Source organism: Antechinus flavipes, chromosome 3 (assembly GCF_016432865.1).
Source record: "Antechinus flavipes isolate AdamAnt ecotype Samford, QLD, Australia chromosome 3, AdamAnt_v2, whole genome shotgun sequence".
NCBI classification, from domain to species: Eukaryota; Metazoa; Chordata; class Mammalia; order Dasyuromorphia; family Dasyuridae; genus Antechinus; species Antechinus flavipes.
In genome coordinates this window covers 352,607,536-352,626,420 of record NC_067400.1, presented here as the reverse complement: position 1 = coordinate 352,626,420, position 18,885 = coordinate 352,607,536, and the positions used below count along the sequence as shown (strand labels likewise).

General features: G+C 37.2%; 1 protein-coding gene across 2 annotated transcripts in view; it reads right to left on the bottom strand.

Moving 5' to 3' along the window:
• Positions 1-377: 377 nt before the first annotated feature.
• The window catches only part of CCDC93 (coiled-coil domain containing 93), a 120,390-nt gene continuing 101,882 nt past the window's right edge, over positions 378-18,885 (bottom strand). For both annotated transcript variants that reach the window (XM_051985761.1, XM_051985762.1), the window contains 3 exons: positions 17,483-17,567; positions 13,309-13,422; positions 378-3,248 (listed from right to left, as the gene is read on the bottom strand). In XM_051985761.1, coding sequence (XP_051841721.1) covers positions 3,195-3,248; positions 13,309-13,422; positions 17,483-17,567 — 253 coding nt within the window. In that variant the 3' untranslated portion in view covers positions 378-3,194. The remainder of the gene's footprint in view (positions 3,249-13,308; positions 13,423-17,482; positions 17,568-18,885) is intronic.

Sequence of the window (18,885 nt, the reverse complement as noted above, 5' to 3'; positions counted from 1 at the left end):
TAATTTTTAACCTATATAAAAGTTTTGATGATTAATATTTTTTATTATAGCTTGAGATTTTGTACTGCTTATGTCCTTTCTCATTTCCCCCAATTATTTCCTTTAAGATTTCTAATCTTCTATCTTTCACATTTTTATTTATTTATAGTTTTACAAAGCAACTCTTTACCTATTTGCTTTATGCAATATTTGTGACAATTAAGTTAATAGTAGCATTTTTTCCTGCCTTTAACAAATCTCTACCATCTGTATTCTGCCATCTTGTGGATATATTCTAAAGGAATGGAAACTAATTTTTAATAATTTAGTAGTCCACCTGAAAAATAAGTAGAAATGTAAAGTATTCCCTTAAAAACAAAACAAAAACAAAATGCAGCTAAATAGAAATATTATTTAATTATTTGTTGGGGTTATTTGCCCCACCATTATTTCTATTAGTCTGGATAATCAGAAATGATTACAGTGTGACATATACAAATTCTTGACCTCACAATTCTCTCTCACACATACAGTATAGGGGATTATGTGCCATGAAACACTAGCAAAAAAAAAAAAAAAATTCTAAGCTCAGTAACAGAGTCCAGTTGGCCAGGATTTCTAAGTAAGTGATCTGCTTGGTAAATTGTATTTAATGCTTCCCCGGAAGTTCAAATAGTTTACCAACCCATTGGAGATTTCTCCCCACCATACTCAAAACACCGTAAGATAGTCTTGACTATTTGGTTGACCTAAATGTCAAAAACACCAAAAGCCCTCCAAATTGTTTCCATTTTACAGGAGGATATCATGTTCCATGTTTCCTGTTTCCTGCTAGCAAATAGGTGGGATTTGTTACATGCAGGTAAGCCAAAGTATGTGAGGAAGTAACTTTAATGCTTTTTACATTCCCAAAAGAAAGGACAGGGGGTTGTTACTCAATTTGGTCAAGAGGTGTTGTCAGGTCTCATTAGGCCTAGCACAGAACTGAATGCTCATGAATCCAGAGTGGATTTTATTTTATTTTTTAAGTTCATGTACTTCACCTGTGCCTTATCATATTGGTTTATGTATTTCTGTGTACTATTTTATCAAAAGTGGAATGAAGTTAAAGTTACACCTGTCTAATATGTTTAAGCTTCACAGTTTATTGTCCAAAAATTCTGGCTAGTGTTTGGCCACAAAATTTGTCCATGAAGCCCATTCTGAAATCTCATTTTCTTTTAGCGTGGTTACATTGCCAATATTAACTGGAATCTTGAGACATGAAACTCAGTTTTGCTTCAGTGATCCACTGTTTATGGCATAAAGCCCAATCTCCTTATCTTAGCATAAATTACCTCTGATCTAATGCCAGCTGACACGTCCAAGTTCAGCTCTCATTACTCCCTCCTTCACTATTTAACTAAAAATAGTCTCTTAATGGAGAAGCAAAAAATTGCGGAAGACAGAGGTTTACTTTCTAACCTTTCATAAGCTACACATCCATAGACAAGTCACTTAATGCTCTCTAAGACTCAATATATCCCTAATGATGAAATAGGGCTACAAGATCTTCTCAGGTTATTCTAAGGATCAAATGAGAGAACAGATGTAATGATAACATTTAGCATTTATGTATCATCTATGTTCCATAACTTGTGCTAAATGCTTTAGAGATATCTCATTGATCCTCACAACAATACCAGGAAGTAAAGAGCATTATTATACCCATTTTACAGTTGAAGAAGCTGAGGCAAACAGTTAAGAGATTTGCCCAAGTAAGCTAGAAAGTGTCTGAGGCTGGATTTGATGTAAAGTGCTATATAGGTGGCAGGTATTATTGCCTTGCGATTTCCCATTACTGGACTGCGCTTCCTTTGTTTGCTCCATAATGGAGCCCTTCCAGGTCCAAGTTTAAATGCCCCATTTTCTACAGAACTTCCCCCGCTTCCCTGTACTGTCTGGTACCTGAGAAGAGCTCACAGGAGGCTCGAAGCCAGACCCACAGGTGATACTACAGGCCCCTCTGCCCTTAGTCGCAGGATGATGGCAGAAGAGGTATTGAGGGAGCACCTGTCTACGTGGTTGAGCACTGCTGTTGAGATGAGGTGGATGGGAAGGAGAAGTGGCTGGGGAGCACTACGGAGAAGAAGGGAAGCTGGACCGGAACAAAGGAGACCAGACTCTTGGATGGGCAGATGAGGAGTGGAAAATCCAAGGCCAGGGGTACGGATTGAGAGCTGGAAGGACAGTGGGTAAATGGTTCCCAGTGCCAAAGCATGCTGGCATTGTCTTAGGGGCCGAGACTCTGCCCCCGGAGGTCGGAAGGCATTTTAGAGTTGGCTTACTGGATCACGGAGCGAGAGTTGCCAAGATTCGCAGAAGCCATCCAGGCTAAACCCCTCATTTTGCAGATCAAATGAGATTAAATGATTTCATGCAAGGTCATGCAATGTCGGAAGTGGGATTTGAAGCAAGGTCCCTTGACTTGAGTAATTCTTTCCACTGCCTTATTCTCTTAGGTCAAAGGTGAGGAGACCACTTAAGGTTCCAGTGAAATCCCAAGTGAACTTCCCCCTAGTAAAGGGCTAAATAAAGATGTCCTCATTAGGAGTGGGACAGAGCAAGGCCTTTGTCCTGGGCCCTAACACCGATTTGGGCAGAACTGCTCTTTCTGTTTTCTAAATCCTATTAACACTAATTATACTTTTCTTGGAGTACTTATTTACTTGTAATTTCTAAGTTTATAACACAACTTTCCCATTTAGACTGCAAGGTCCCAGACCAAAGAACCTGTTTCTGCCAAGTCAGTGTATCCTTCGTTGCTTTCTCTTTCCCCCTACCCCACCAGCCTAGAATAGTGCCTTGCACAAGAGGGGTGGAATGAATGAGTTAATTTTTATTTTATAGAGACTTTATGCAAATATTTTTCCTGATATCTTAATTATGTGTAATGTTATTTTGGATGTAAAAGAAAAATCTACACAGAAAAGAAATATTGGCCACATTACATCTTATTCTGTGGAAGGGCTTTTACTCTAGTTATACCCTTTGTGTTGAATGACTGTCATTAACACTTGGCATGGGAATGAAAGGAAGCAAAATAGAAAAAAAAAAATCCAGGATATTTGAAGCAGTCTGCCAATGTCTCTGGGCTGCTACTATCACGTTTCATAACGTGGTAATCCATCTCCAGGCTAGAAAAATCAATTAAGGCTGCCAGCTGATGAGTTTTCTCAGGAAATATGGGACTTCACCTTGGACAGCAGAATTTCATTCTTGCGGCATTCCTGATGAGAAAGTGTAGTGAGAGATTAATTAGAATAGCTCACATTTATACGATGCCACATGTTTTATAAATAACTTATCCCGTAACTATCCTATAAAGGTAGATGGTGATACATCAACCTCTTTTCCCACATTCTCATCCACATTCTTAACAGACCTGAGCTATTCTTCTCACCCCTTTCCCTCATCTCCAGTGCCTCTGTGGAGAGCTGAACAGGGAAAATGGAAATCTCATATAATTAACTTTATGTAATACATATGGACCTTCATTGTTCAAAGTAACTTTCTTAAGTATGTAAAGAAAGTAGGCTTTCTTAAACATGGTGAATTATTTTGTAGTCTTACGTCTACTGTCCTAATACACATTGCCAAACCATTCCATTTGCGCTTTCCAGACACTCATCTCAGTTCTTAAAAGCTTCTCTAAGATCTAGATAAGGGCATTTATGCTGCTCTGGTATTTTTTCTAGAGTGATATAAATAGTAATTCATAGCTGCTACTTTTATAATATGTTTCAATAAGCATGGCATATTATTTTTTGTATTTTGACCTCCAACACTTAAACTGGACAGATCCCACAAGCAACCTATCATCCTTCCCCTATTTCTTGACTAGAATAGGGATTTATAACCTTTTTTTGTGTTATTTAATGGCCTTGACAGTATGATGAAGTTTATGGATCCCTCCTTGTAGCACCAGTATTTTAAAATATTTGAAGGAAATGTAAATTTAATTTATAGGTTGGTGGAAATTTTGTGTAATTGTGTGGTCTAATTTTTTTCTCTTCCAAGTGCAAGGGATCCTTGAAATCTGTCCATAATTCCCCCCACTCCCTCACTCCTGCCAAGGGTGTGAATTCCAAGTCAAGAATTTTGGGATTAGAAGTTCACTGAGAGTAGATGATATAGTTTTGATATATCCTCCACAGTGGAATCTTAGAACTCAAAGGCCATCTAATTCAAACCAATTCAATCAATTATTTGACAAATGGCTATTCAGTGATGGGAGTCTCACTACTTCAATATACAATTCTGAACAGATCTTTAGGAAGTTTTTTCCTTAGACATACTACAACTTTGCAACTTCTCATAATTCCTGGTTCTACCCTCCTTCAAATACTGAAGATAGCTATTATGTCTTGCCTCTCCTCATCCTCTCAGTAAATCCTCTTTTCTAAACATCAGCAGTTCCTTTAAACAATTCTTGTGCACATGATTTGGAGATGATAGTTCCCCTCTTTTGAATGTTTTTTTTTTGGTCAAACACACTGACTCATGTCTGGTCACATCTCCACAAACCTCTACTTTAAACAGTTCTTGAACCCAAATGGAGGACAGGAGGACACTGATCTCTAATCAATGACATTTTATTAGATCCGGCTTATCTTCCCATGTTGGTCATCAAGTTAATATCTCTAATTAATACTAAATATCCACTGTGAGGCTATTGCATTACCTTCATTAAATCTCCTCAATGTTATACTTTCCATGCTTAGAGTTCTCAATTTAGATCAAGTTTCCCAAATTCTTTTAGTGTTTACTGTCTGGTTTTTCTTGTGCAAATGTTTAGCGTTCTTACTCTCTTTACAGATATTCTGCCCATTCTGCCTATGCATCTTTGCTCTGAAGCACTGTCTTTGTCTTAGCTGGGTAAATTTGCCATCCAAATTTTTCTTGGTATTTATCTTGTACTCTTAGGTTAAATCCTCCACTAGCCTTTTCCTTGTCCTAGCCTGACAAGCTAAGATCAGGACAGAAAAGGTTAGCACTGTCAGTCTGGGAAGGGAGAAGGCTGAGTGAAAATCAAACAAAAAAATCATGAAATAGAAAAAAATTTGTTCATTAAACACTAGAATTATGTAGGGCTCTGTACCCTAATTCTTGAAACCTGAAGGCTGTAGTTTTAAGACAAATAAAATAGAATTCTACTTAACATGGCAGAAAACAACTTGTTACTCAAAGAGATGGTACAAGATAAAAAGATAAATTATCTCTAAGAAAGACTAGTAAATTACTGAATAACACTCTTAATCAAATAAAAAGAAAAGCTAAGTGAGAAGGACACCAAAGAGAATCACTGGGGGTATCTATGGCTTTGTGGCTCACAAGTATAAATTGAGGCCTCTGAAAAATGTGAAGCCAGCCCAAGAAAGCACAATTGGTGTTTATGATATTCCACAACACAGGGATGTGGATTCTCTTTCTGCAGCTATAAGGGAAAAACATTGGATCAAGAGTCAAGAGAACTTTGCTATTCACTCTCATTCATCAAACCACAGGACTTTAAGAAAAAAGATGAAAAGTGCTATATAACCCCTCTTAAAGTGTACTAAAAAATGACATTCTCCTTTTTAATCATTATTCTCCTGGACCTTAGAACTCTGGTCCCAGCTTCTTGAAACCCGGTTCTGAGATTAAAGGCCCTTTCTCCTCTCATTTCTCAAAGGATCTTTCAAGGCCTGCCAACACACAATCATTTTCTTCTTCCCTTGAGAACTCCAAGCTTTATGAACTTCAGTGCAGGGCAACTTCACTTCCACACTTGTTTCCCATGGCTGTCTACAAAGATTTCAGCTTTTCAAAGTGTAAGTGAAGAAGCTTATTAGAAGTGAGTTAATGTACTCAGCTAATAAGACCCCAGGCCTGGCGGAGTCTAATGCCAGAATAAGGATACCTTCCCCTAAGGCTCCAGGGATCCACTTAGTGAAAAATTCTCATAAAGCCTTGCATTTTCTGAATCAAAGGCTCTCTAAACCAATTTCATATTCTTGCTTGAGCTCCTTTCCATACATTTCCTATTACTCTAGGGTCTTTTTTTTCCCTTTCAGCAGTCATAGTAACTGGCATCTCAGAAATATTCACAGAAGTTTAGGGAAAAAAGTCAAATCAGCAACTGTGATTGTTATATTTTAAGAAGTAAATGAACAATGGAGACTCCCAACAGACTATCTGTACATGATGACATTGGGTCTTGTTCCTCCATCTGCTCCATTAATTCCAGGACCTATGAGGTCATGTGTCAAATGTGATAAGCATAAAATACGTCTCTCCTCTAAAATGTCTAGCCAGATTACTCCTGCTTATGGCTAGCTCTCTCTCCTCTGAACTCAGAGCAGTCACTATCTTGTCAATACCATTTATCATATTATACTTATATAATTAGGAATTTCTAGTAGTATTGAACTTTTGACCCACTAATATTAACTCTACAATGACTAGGATACTCTCTAACATTTCTTTTTATTTTCATAAAACTGGTCTCTAACTTTAAACAAAATAGCTAGTTGCTCTATCGATATTTATTGATAACCTCCTCCCTCTTTCTTTCTCTCCCACTTCTTTCTTTCCCTTTCTCCTCCCATTCTTCTTCCTCTCTAACTCACCATCCTCAGCACAGAAGCTTTAACCTACTATTTTTTTTCTAACCTGTGCTGGTAAGTTCCTCCTTAGGAACAAAGCAAGCTCATCATATTGGTACCAACTTATTGTGGAGAGTTAAATGACTATAGCCCCACTGTAGCTCAGACTCCAAAACTCAAGTGATATATTTGCCACAGCCTCCCCCAGTAAGAGATTTACTAGTATATACTATCATATCTAGTTCTTTTTCTTTCTCATTTCAGAACTTTTTAATGGTCAATGAATAATTATAAAATACTCTACTTGTGCCTAACAACTGTTCATACTTCCCTAAACATTTTTAACTAACCTAGCCATTCTAGAAACTTGATGGATTTAAATAAAATCTAAGAACCCTAATTCTGGGGCCTTTGGGTAAGGTTAGTCCAAAAGTACCAGCAAGAACTGATTAGGAGTCTGTACTTGTTTCACAGAGATAAGGAAACTGAGTAGCAAAAAACTCTTGCTGCATGGCCCCTGACACTGCCTGTCCTGTTTTAACTAAGAAAGAATGTCCTTTCTAAGTGTAGTGAAAATTGCGGTGCTAAGACTTACTTTCCAAAATAGATGTTTATTCTAGTCCTCAAGAGGAGGTTTTCTTAAGAACACAGGTGAACAAGGTTTTGGAAAGATCAATGTTGAAAAATTACCCATGCATATATTTTGAAAATAAAAAGCTTTAATTAAAAAACATGGGAAAAAAAGAAAACATTTAGGATAATCTCCTTGATGGAAAAAAAAAAGAACACAATTGCGAAAAAAGAACAAACATCATGGTTTTGGTGAGTATCATATATAAATGACTGAGGGGGAATGCAGATTTTAAATGGTGTAGAGAAATCAGAGAAGGAAAGCAGGACATGAGGCTGGTAAAGGTGGATGAGTCAAGAATCAGTGTAGCTGATTCTGCAAATGAACTGAGACTCAAAGAGACTAGAAATCAAGCCAATTCAGTGTAGTTAGTCATTATTGCTTAGTCATTTTCACTTATATCCAACCCTTCAGGGCCTTATTTAGGGTTTTCTTGGCAAAGAACTGGAGCGTTCTTCCATGTCCTTCTCCAGCCCATTTTACAGATGCGGAACTGAAGCCAACACTGAAGTGACTTGCCCAGGGTCACATGGCTAGTTAAGTGTCTGAGGCTACATCAGAACTAGGTCTTCCTGACTCCAAGCCCAGCGCCAGAGGCCAAAGGACAGGGCCGATAATTTCCTAGGCCTCTGTCCCTTCTGATGCAGCAGAGAAGAGAATTTCAAAACCAATGAATAAAAGAACTGATTGAGAAAGATGGAGAGAAGCTCTGAGATAGGGATGAGGAGGGTGGGCAGAACTGAAGGAAGAGAATACTGATGGAGTGGGCAGCTGCAGCCTCCCCTGGAGGGAGGGGCTTATCCATCCCAGCATCTTTGGGGGACCAGGCAGGTCTGAAAACGGTGCTTCAGCAGAGGGCAATAGCTGAGGCAGGAAGGAAACATAGGCTGACAGAGCAGGCCCCTCCAGGGACTGTTTCTTCAGGTACTAGGTGAGCCTGAAAATAGCCAGAGCTGACAGCTGGAGTAAAGAGCAGCCCCTGGGCCTGGTGGGGAGTGGGCTCAGTGCTAAGGATGGTGGGCACGAGCTGGGAGCAACACACTACAAACAAGGAAACCCCCAGGAGAAGTCAGAGTGATGGCAGTAACAGAAGTCACTGGCAGCTCTGCAGAACTGGAGCCAGGAGTTGTCTGGACCCAAGACCCGTGTATTCCCTCGACGGGCCTCCATTAGCTTAGCTTCTCTGGGCTCATGTATCTACCCATGTGTGGAGGCTTTACCTCTACACATTCCTAAAGACTGAAGGAGGGGTATTAATATTTTGTTTTCTCTGTTATTAAGTTAAAATATATTTGTTATGAAATAAATGTTCACATGGCAAGAGTGAGGGAGAACCAATAGACAGCCTACATGCCTTGTTAGTATTCTCACAGAACAAAGAGAACCAAGGGAGGCTTTCTGTACACTGGGGGGTCTGCCCTGTTGAATCTGAGAGGACATGGATAAGAGCTGCACAAGATGGACAAGCACAAATAAGATATGGTTTGCAATGGTAGAAAGGGCACCCAAATCGAGGTGACCACCATCTGTTGGAGCCCTTCAAAAAGGCTATGTTGAGGTTTTTCTACCATCTTCAAAAAGAGACACCAATGGCATTTGAGGATTGCATTTTCTTCCAGAAGTTTCACGTGTGCATATCTTATTTTCCCAAAACACCTATCAACTTTTGGAAGTCAAGGGCTTTGGTACTTCACTTGTATTCTCCCTTGCTCTAAACATATAAGTAGTCAATAAGCTGCCCATGCTCAACTAGAATACAATACATTTACAGTGCTGCCTTACCACCTAAAATGTGTATGTTATACACTCAATCCAACTGACAGGGCAGAATAAATATTTCTTGAATGACCAACAGGATGATTTCAGAAAGGCCTGGAGAAACTTACACAAACTGATGCTGAGTGAAACGAGCAGTATATCATTATATACTTCAACAACAATACTATATGATGATCAATTCTGATGGACCTGGCCATCCTCAGCAATGAGTTGAACCAAATTGGTTCCAATGGAGCATTAATGAACAGAACCAGCTACACCCAGCGAAAGAACTCTGGGAGATGACTAAGAACCCTTACAATGAATTCCCAATCCCTATATTTTTGCCTGCCTGCATTTTGGATTTCCTTCACAGGCTAATTGTACAATATTTCAGAGTCCGATTCTTTTTGTACAGGAAAATAACGGTTTGGTCATGTATACTTATTGTGTATTTAATTTATACTTTAATATATTTAACATCTACTGGTCATCCTGCCATCTGGGAGAGGGGGTGGGAGGAAGGAGGGGAAAAACTGGAACAAGAGATTTGGCAATTGTCAATGCTGTAAAGTTACCCATACATATAACCTGTAAATAAAAGGCTATTAAAAAACAAACAAACAAACAAATAAATAAATATTTCTTGATCACCCTAGCTTCTAATATCCTGTCTCCTAAAATTACATTGTATTTATTTTATATAAAATTTGTATAAACTTATATATGTGTTTATACATATATGTGTATATATGTATGGAATGTATGTACATATATGTGTGTGTGTATATTTTGCCTTCCCCACTAGAAGATAAGCTCCTTGAAGAAAAGTTTCGTTTCATTTGTCTTTGAATCCCCAGGGCTCAGCAGTTAATAAATGTTTACTGATTGAATACATAGTGAAAAAGTACAAGGAAGCATCATTTAAGAGGCCTAAGAAGACTCTTGGTACTCAAGTATAAAATAAGCATTTTTCCCTGGAAATGACAGTCTAGCACATTGAAGTGTTGCTCCTGTCTCAGGAAATGTAAGCATCACCAAATGAGTGCAGGAACATTTCTTATTTTTGTCTTTGTTTTGTCTTTGCTTATTTTAGATCCAGGAGTAGTCAAGGTATTCCTAATAGTTTTGAGTCCTGAGTTTTGGAAAACAATATGGAAGCAAAAATTTCTAGAACCTGATGTAACCTAAGGAGCTATCTAGCCCAAGTTTTATTTTAAGAGTCTTCAAGCTTAAGGATCAAGAGTGAACTCACTATCCCTCAAAGCAGTTGATTCTATTTTTGGTCAAATTTAACTGTAAGAAGTTTTTCATTTTATCAAGGCAAAAATCTGTCTTCATCTAACTTCTCAGTGGTTTATGGTTTGCTCTTTTGGTTAAAGCAGAACTGACCATTGCTATCATATTTATCCTGAGTCTTTCTTTTTCCAATCTCTAAATGGCATGGTTGGGTCCGAGTAAACTCACTATCTTTATCAGTCTCTAGAGGGATTCTGGCTAATAAATATTTTCTGTCCATTTAAGGAGGATATCCAAAGACTCTACCTCTTCATTCCTGACCTGACAATTTTCTTGGACTTCATGATATCCTGAAACTCATCATTCTGCAAGATGAAATCAACTCTAAAATTTACTTCCTCAGCTTATTTCCCACTTAGCTCATCATTCCCCAAGATGTTATCAATTCTGAAATTCACAGATCTTCAGTACTATTTACTCCCAGTGGGATCCCGCCCTTTGGTAGTGGTCAGTAGGAGGTGGACACCTGGGAGCCTCTCTCAGATTCTCAGTAAGAGAAGGGCATCCTGGGAATTCATCTTATCACTGCCCACTTGACTGCTTTCCTAAACGTCATGATCTCTAGAAAGAAACTCATCATTCTGCAAGATGAAATCAACTCTTAAAACAGATTTCCTCAGATCATTTCCCATGCTGGCTAAGAGATTTCATCATGTCACATGATGGATAACTTCCCTCACCTTGCCCCCACTGATTTCCAACTTCTTTTTATGTATTGTCTTCTCTTACTAAATTGTTAGTTCCTTGAGGACAGGAACAACATTATGGCTTTCACTGTATCCCCAGAGCGTAGTACAGTGCCTGACATGGAACAGATGCATAATAAAAGTTTACTGACTACTGACAAAATCAGTTTTCTACCATGTTGAATCCAAGTATTTATTGAATGTCTATCATGCACAAGCTAATGTGTTTGGGGTGTTATGAGGGATGCAAAAAAGAATAAGACAAGGTCTTTGCCCTCACTCAAAGGGTTTAAAGGCAGGGAGAATGATCAATAAGGAATGGATAGTGACTATTTCACAGGAGCTAGTCACTGTCTCTTGTCAATCATTACTATCAATGCTTTATTTTCAAGGAGGAGATTAATCATCACTCCTTTGGCTTCATATAGGTCTTCTCTCACTTTATACCTACTTTACCTATTAGGCCACTGCTACTACTGTAGTATTGCTACTCATACAAAAGTGATCATTCAGTTTTCTGAAATCCACATTAATTCTTTTTAAATTCTATGATAAACCAAAGTGCCTTTTAATAAGTCATCAATTCTGCTTTTCCCAGGTCAGAACTAGACCCACAGACAGAAGGTACAGCAAGGAAGATTTTACATCCAAAAGAGATGTTTGTTCAAGTAAGACTAGATGGTTTCTCAAATCATAACCAAACCTTACATTCTGTTATTGTGATCTTTAAAGTCTCTAAGCAAAACACATCCCTGATCTAGAATTTGGTTGGACAAGCTAAGTTCTGGGATTACAAAGAAAGGCAGAAGGAAGTTCCTGTCCTCAAGAAACTAATAATCTAATGAGAGAAGACAACACATAAAAAGAAGCTGAAAATTAGTGGGTGAGGGAAGTTACCCATTATGGGGTGTGACGAAGTGCTGATATTAAAGCTGATGTGGGAGGTTCTTTTTTAGAAAAATTTTTGAGACAAGTTATATTTCTGGAAAAATAGGATTAGAAGTTTACTTAGACACATAGGATAGGCTATATGATCTCTAGAATTTTGTAAGTTGGATAACATTCAGTTTCAATCAAAAACATTAATTTTTATAAAGTTCTTTCTGTGAGTTGATGCCATTGGACTTTGAGTGCAATTTTAAATTGAATATGCTTAGAGCAGAGCTCATTTAACTCTTGAGGAGGGAGGTAGCATGATGTAATGCTTGATGCCCCATACTTGGAGTCAGGAAGACCCAAGGTTTAAATCCCATCCTCATATGCTTCTCAATCATGTGATCTTGTGTTTCTGGTCTCGCATATAAATAAAATAAGGATAGGGTGGCTCTCAGGCTTAAAAATAAACAATGTATAAAGCACTTTCTAAGCCTTAAAATGCCATGTAAACATCAAATATTATTATAACTAAAGCTTCTAATAATGCAATATTTCAAAACACTTTAATTTGCTTATGAGATGGGGGAAAGAGAGATATGTGATAGCCAAACACTTTATATTGAAATTGAGGTTCCTGGGGCAGCTAGATAGCACAGTGGATAGAGCACCAACCCTGAAGCCAGGAGGACCTGAGTTCAAATCTGGTCTCAGACACATAACACTTCCTGGCTGTGTGATCCTGGGCTGTGTGTAAACCCCAATTGCCTCAGCAAAAAAAAAAAAAAAAAAAAAAAAAAAAAAAAAAAAAAAAAAAAAAAAATTTAAGTTCCCAACTGACCATTTATTTTTAAGATTCTTAACAAAATCACTAGGAAAAAAATTCCCACTCTTATTTTAGAAGAAGCACTTTGAGGGGGGCTGAAGTGAAAGCAATAGATCCTATCCATAGTGTTGGTCTTAGACCTCAGATTTGGAAGGGGATTCAAAGGCCATCTCATCCAAGCTGCAGTTACACAAGGATTCCCTCACACAACACAGCAGACAAGAGCTCCCCTAGCCCTTGTGTGATGACCTTTACTGGGGAGGAATTCATAACTCCCCAGGTAGCTCATTCAACTTTTGAATAGTTCTAATTATTAGGATGCTTTTTATTGTGGAAAACCAAAATCTGCCTTCTTGCAACTTCCACATGGTGCTGTTCTTTAGGACCAAAGAAGAGCAAGTCTAATCCCTTTTATAGATGATCCTTTAGAATATTTGAAGAGAACTCTCACCCTTCATTACTATTCTCTTCTCTATGCTATATGTCTCTAATTTCTTCAACCGAATCCTATATGACTTAATTAAAGACCTTTTTCACCTTGGTTGCCCTTCTCTTGATGTTATCTAGCTTACTGAGTTGCTTCCCAAAATGTGGTACCCATAGACAATTTGGTCAAAATCTTGCACTTACCTCCTTGAATTCTTTCACGGTTTTAAAATATAGTCTCTGTTTTTCTAATAGTTCCAGATATTCATCATTTAACTGATCTCTTCTCATTTTGTTCTCTTGTTTCTTCTTCTCCAACTGTTAACAATTTTAAGAAAAGATAGTAAAAAAGGATGCTCTGTACCAAGTCCACTGACAATCTTAATTCAGAATTCTAAAAACCCATCTTTGAGAGTTAGAAAGACCCTAAGAAATCAGATTGCTTGAATGAAGAGAAGTGATTTTCTTTTTTCTCATCCTTCCCAAGACACAGTATAGGATAAAGAAATATGCTTCTTGCCTCTAACTGTCATTTCCAATGCCTACATCCTACCAACCCCTAGTGACCAATCTTCTTTTGAGATCTACTCTATCCACATATGTCATCCTATCCAGATCTTAGTAGCTAGTATCTATCAGATCATAGGTAATTTCTTCCTTTGCTTAAGGAGTTTAATACTTGGCTCAGTTTTACTCTTTATGCCAAAACCTACCTTTTTGCTTAAGGACTTTAATATACATGCTGATATCCCCTCAGGTACCCTGCTTACCAATTTATCAATCTTTTCAACTCCATGATATGTGTATACATTCATTCCACTCAAATATACCTGCCTCGGCCTATCTTTCCAACCTCATTATATATTCTTCCTCTTCCACAGGTTCCTGCTAAATGTCTCCAATTTCTTCAACTAAATCTTAGATGGATTGAGACCTTTTTCACCTTGGTTGCCCTTCCCTTAATGGCCTCCAGCTTAATGAGTTGCTGGTACCTACAGACAATTTGCTCAAAACCTTGCTCTTACCTCCTTTGATTTGTATTTCAAGTACAATGGCCTTAATTTTTTCAATGAAGTATGAAGCAAGGTCTTATGCTGATGAGGAGCAGGGGGAACATGTAATAGATGGTTTCAGAATAGATTTGGAAGAGGAGTTCTGGAGAATTTGATAGACAGCTGATCAAGAACGTGTAAAAAGAATGGCACTTATCAATGAGGACTCATTTGACATTAGATAACAGAACTATTTAGGGCTAGCTAGCAGACTCTTTGTTCCTCAGACATGACGCAGCACCTTCCGTCTCTGTCTGCAATGTCCAGACCCATGACTAAAACAGGCTTTCTCTTTACCTACTTCTCAGAGAATCCTTCCCTTCCTTTAAGACATAGGCCAAGTCCCATCTTTTATAGGAAGTCTCCCCCCACTGCTAAGGTTCTTCTTCTTTAAGTTTTATTTATTTTGAACACATGCACACATACCTAATATACCAGTTGTCTTTCTAGATAGAATGTAAGCTCATTTTTCAATTTGTATTTCCAGTCCCTAAAAAGCACCTGGCACAGAGTAGACCCTTGACAAATGTCTGTTAATTGATTACCTTTACTTCAACTTCCAGTCCTTTCTCTGCTTTCTCGATTATCATCTCTGCTCTAGGCTCCCTTTCCTCTCTTCAAAGCGTGATGCTTTAGGTAGCTAGTTCCACTTTATCCTGGCCTCTACCCTTGAGTCTCTTAACCTTATGTCCTATCATCCTTCATCCTTTCCCAGTCCAGAACTCCTCCCATCTGACTTCTCTTCTCCTACACCACTGAGTATTTCTAGGAAAAGTTTTAACACTGGGTTCCCTAAAAATTTATGTTATCTAATGGAGCTAATTGATGCTATTCTTTTTACACTTTCCGGATCAACTATTAAACTCTCCAGAACTGCTCTTCCAAACCTACTCTCAAACCATGTAAGACATGTACTCCCTACTCTCCCTGAGCATAGGCTCTTGTTTCATACTTTATTGAAAAAATTAAGGATATCCATCTGCACCAACCTATTCTTGAAATTACCTCAGGATCAATTCTGATCCTCTCCTAGTTTGCTCTTCTATTTAATGAGAAGGCGGCTTTTCTTCTTGCTAAAGTCAATCTTTTTAGAGTTTAGTCTCATTCCTCCTTTCTCTTGGAGGAGCTTGCTCCTATCAATCAATTCCACTTCTTCTAATATCCAACCGTACTCTTCTCTGTTGCCTACAAACACGATTTTATACATTGACTCTTTCTTTGCTATCTACAAACCCATCCAAGTCTTTTTTATTTTTAAAAAGCCTATAATTAACCCTATCATATTCAAGAATCATATTTCCTTTCAGAGGCAAATTCCTAGATAAAGTTATCTATGCCTATGGCTTCTAGTTTTTTTCAGCCCCTCGAAATCTGGCTTCAATCATCCTCATTACTTAACTGAAACTTCTCCATTGCAAAGTCCAATGATTTTTTTACAAGTCTCCTTTTAGAGCTCTTAGCAATGTATGGCATAATGCTGCTCATCCCCTCCTTCTAGACATTTTCTCCTCCAGGGAGAACCTGATCATGATTCTGATGGTTCTTTGCAGCCCCCAAATTGCTTTGAGTCATGGCAGTATCACTGGAATAGGTGTGCCACCCACCACTTAAGATGACTATTTTGAAAAGGACAGCACTAACTTTAAATATATAAGTACAGATATAAAAAAAAAAAAATCCAGTCAAATTATGTCACAATACATACCTGTCAATAAATATCTATAGCTTTCTCTCTCATACACACACACACACACACACACACACACGTTTATACACATATACACACTCACATATGTGTGTGTGTGTGTGTGTGTGTGTGTATATATATATATAAATATAAAAAGATATGTGTGTGTGTGAGATGTGTGTGTATATATATATGTATACACACATCTCACACACACACATATCTTGATTAATAAAGGTACATTAAATGCTTTTGATGGTAATTTGGTCATATCATGATTCTTTCTTCACAAAAGGAAGAAAAAGCCAAAAGCTAAAAAACCTTGATAAAGGGGAAGAATTAAAGGGACCTAAACCATTTCCTTTTATATTAATTTTTTTCTTAGGAAGTGAACAGTTCCAAGGAGTTGAAACCTCTCAACAAGTATGTTCTGATACATAGAATCCTGGATTTAGGAAGGAACATGGAGGATATCTAATTCCAAGAGCATGAATTGCTTGAATATCTCCAATAATAGGAGCTTACTATTTATTGAAGTAATAGTTTATTGCATTTCTAGACAGCTATGTCAAAAAAAAGTATTACTTATATTGAGCTGAAATTAAAATCTCTAAAGTTTCCACATTTTGCTTATTTTCAGCAGAAGTTCTCCAGCAAGAGGAGGTTGGGGCTAGAAGAGAATGACTGGATAAACTAAAATCTTCTGAAAACTACTAAATTTCAATTATGTAGGTCCATGCTAAGATAACAAATAATTGATAATTGCCTGCATTTTACTATCTAGAGATGGGAGCCTGTGGTAGCCAAGGTAGGTTCACTTTATCTTTTTAAAAGTACAGATAAACTGAAAATTTATACTGGTTTTTAAGGCAAAATACACTGACAGCATAAGTAGTCATTGCTGGTTTATTTTTAATAGGCCCACAAGAGAAAGACTAGGTAGGTCCTATCTGAAAGAAATAAGAGTCATGAGTCAGTCTCTCATAAACTTGCTGAGCTTGTTTCACAATTAATAAACTACGACAATGTCTGTGGTAGTTAACATTAACTACATTAACATGTAGATATAATTAATCTTTGCCTAAGACAAAGTGTGAAGCAGAGAGTGATTATCTCTCTCCATTCCTTTCTCATGCTTGGGCCCATTAACCTTTGGAGGACTAAAAGTATGTTAATTCATTATTTCTTGGTTATAGTAATAATTTAATAGAAGTTCCCAAAATGCTTTCAAGATCCAAAGGAAATAATTTCTAATGTTAGAATTTTAGGCATTATGACATTTCAATGGGGGAAGTTACTTTGGGCCAAGAGGCCTTCCCAGGATCCCTCAAATCACACTACATAATGGAGGCCCAATTTCACCAGCTGGCTCTGTCCATGGAGGAATCTGGAAAAAAAAGCTCCAATTCTTTCTGGAGAGATAGGATGTCACTGGAGGGCTTATTCATGCAGTATAGCCATTGGGTCTTCTCTACTAGAGGAATGAGTGGTATGCTAATCACTATAATTACAATTTTATCACAATTATAACACTATCCACTTATTTATTATAAAGGTGAATTGCTTCTCTTGAGTGATTTTTTTTTTCTTTTTATAAATGAAGTTTCAATTGCAGAGGGAGAAGAGAAACCCAGCTGACCTTCATCCGATTTTGTTTAATTCCATCTACAATCTGTTCCATCTGTCGCAAAAACTGGTCACGGGCAGCAGAGGAGGCCATTGCTCTGGAAGAAAAGCCAGATGATATCATTCTGGGAAATCCCTTGTGACTCAAGTCACTAGTTCAAAACTGATAATTTGAGTAACATTAACTCCTTCCTGGAGGGTTTACCAATGGTGATTTCCAGGCCGAGAAACAAATACACTAGAAGCAGTTTGTGTGGTACAAAGAATGTAGTGCTGGAATTCAAGTTAGGAAGCCCTGCAATCAAATCCTGTCTGTCTCTGACACTTACTAGCTGTGTGACTAGGAAATTTATTTAACTTTCTTAGTCTATTTTTTCATTTGTAAAAGGAGGATAATATTGACACCCACTACCCCGTGCTGTTGTGAGGAGCAAAAAAGATGACAAGTATGAAAGTACTTTGCAAATCTCTAAGTGCTAGATTAATGCTAGCCAATATTATTACAATTACAGTTTGTCTTTGTTTTAAATATTCTTCTCCCTCTACTTTTCTTAAATGCTGGATATTTAAAAAAAACTAATAGTTTCTAATCTAATTAATTTTAAAAATTATTAAATGTAACTTTTTATTTTAAAGAAGTAAAGACAATTTTGGAATTTTTTTATGATTTTGAGATATGCCAAGAAAGTTTAAAAAATCAGGGTAAACAAAGAGTAAGACAAAACAGTAAAATTGTAAAACTGACAAATAATAATTATTATACATAATGTATTATTATTTATAATTATATATTATTGACAAATAATTATAATGTTCAATTTTATCCTTAGAGAAGACATGAGGTATTACACTCCTTTTAAATTTAAACCCCGGGTGGAGGAGGAAGGGTATAGAAATGACTCTAATGTGAAAACTAAAAAAAATAATATCCAGGATTTAGTTAAAGAATAATAACAAATGTGGGTTACCCAGGGGATAATGGAGATATGTATGATGGATGGACCATATTACCAAAAATCTAAGCTGGCTAGGCAAGACTAGTAAGGGATAAAAGATGGTACTAAGTGTTAAACAAATGTCTAGTGAATGTGAAAAAACTTAAGAAAAGGATTCTTTTTTCTGGAAGATTTATGGGAGAATATGGAAGAGAATCATACTACATGAGAAGACAAGGATAGTTTGTTAGCTGCAAATGTTGAAAGTTGTGCCCAAATTAAAGAGATCACAGATCCATTTTCAAATAAAAATTCTCAAATTTTTATTGAATTAAAAAGATGCACCACAAAATTCTTTTAAATAGCAAGATTTCAAATACATTTAAAAGAGGGTTTGATTTATAAATAATTTGTTACAGGAACAAACCAACTATATAAATCAAGATATATTTATACTCAGCAGCAAGTGGGGACTGTGTGT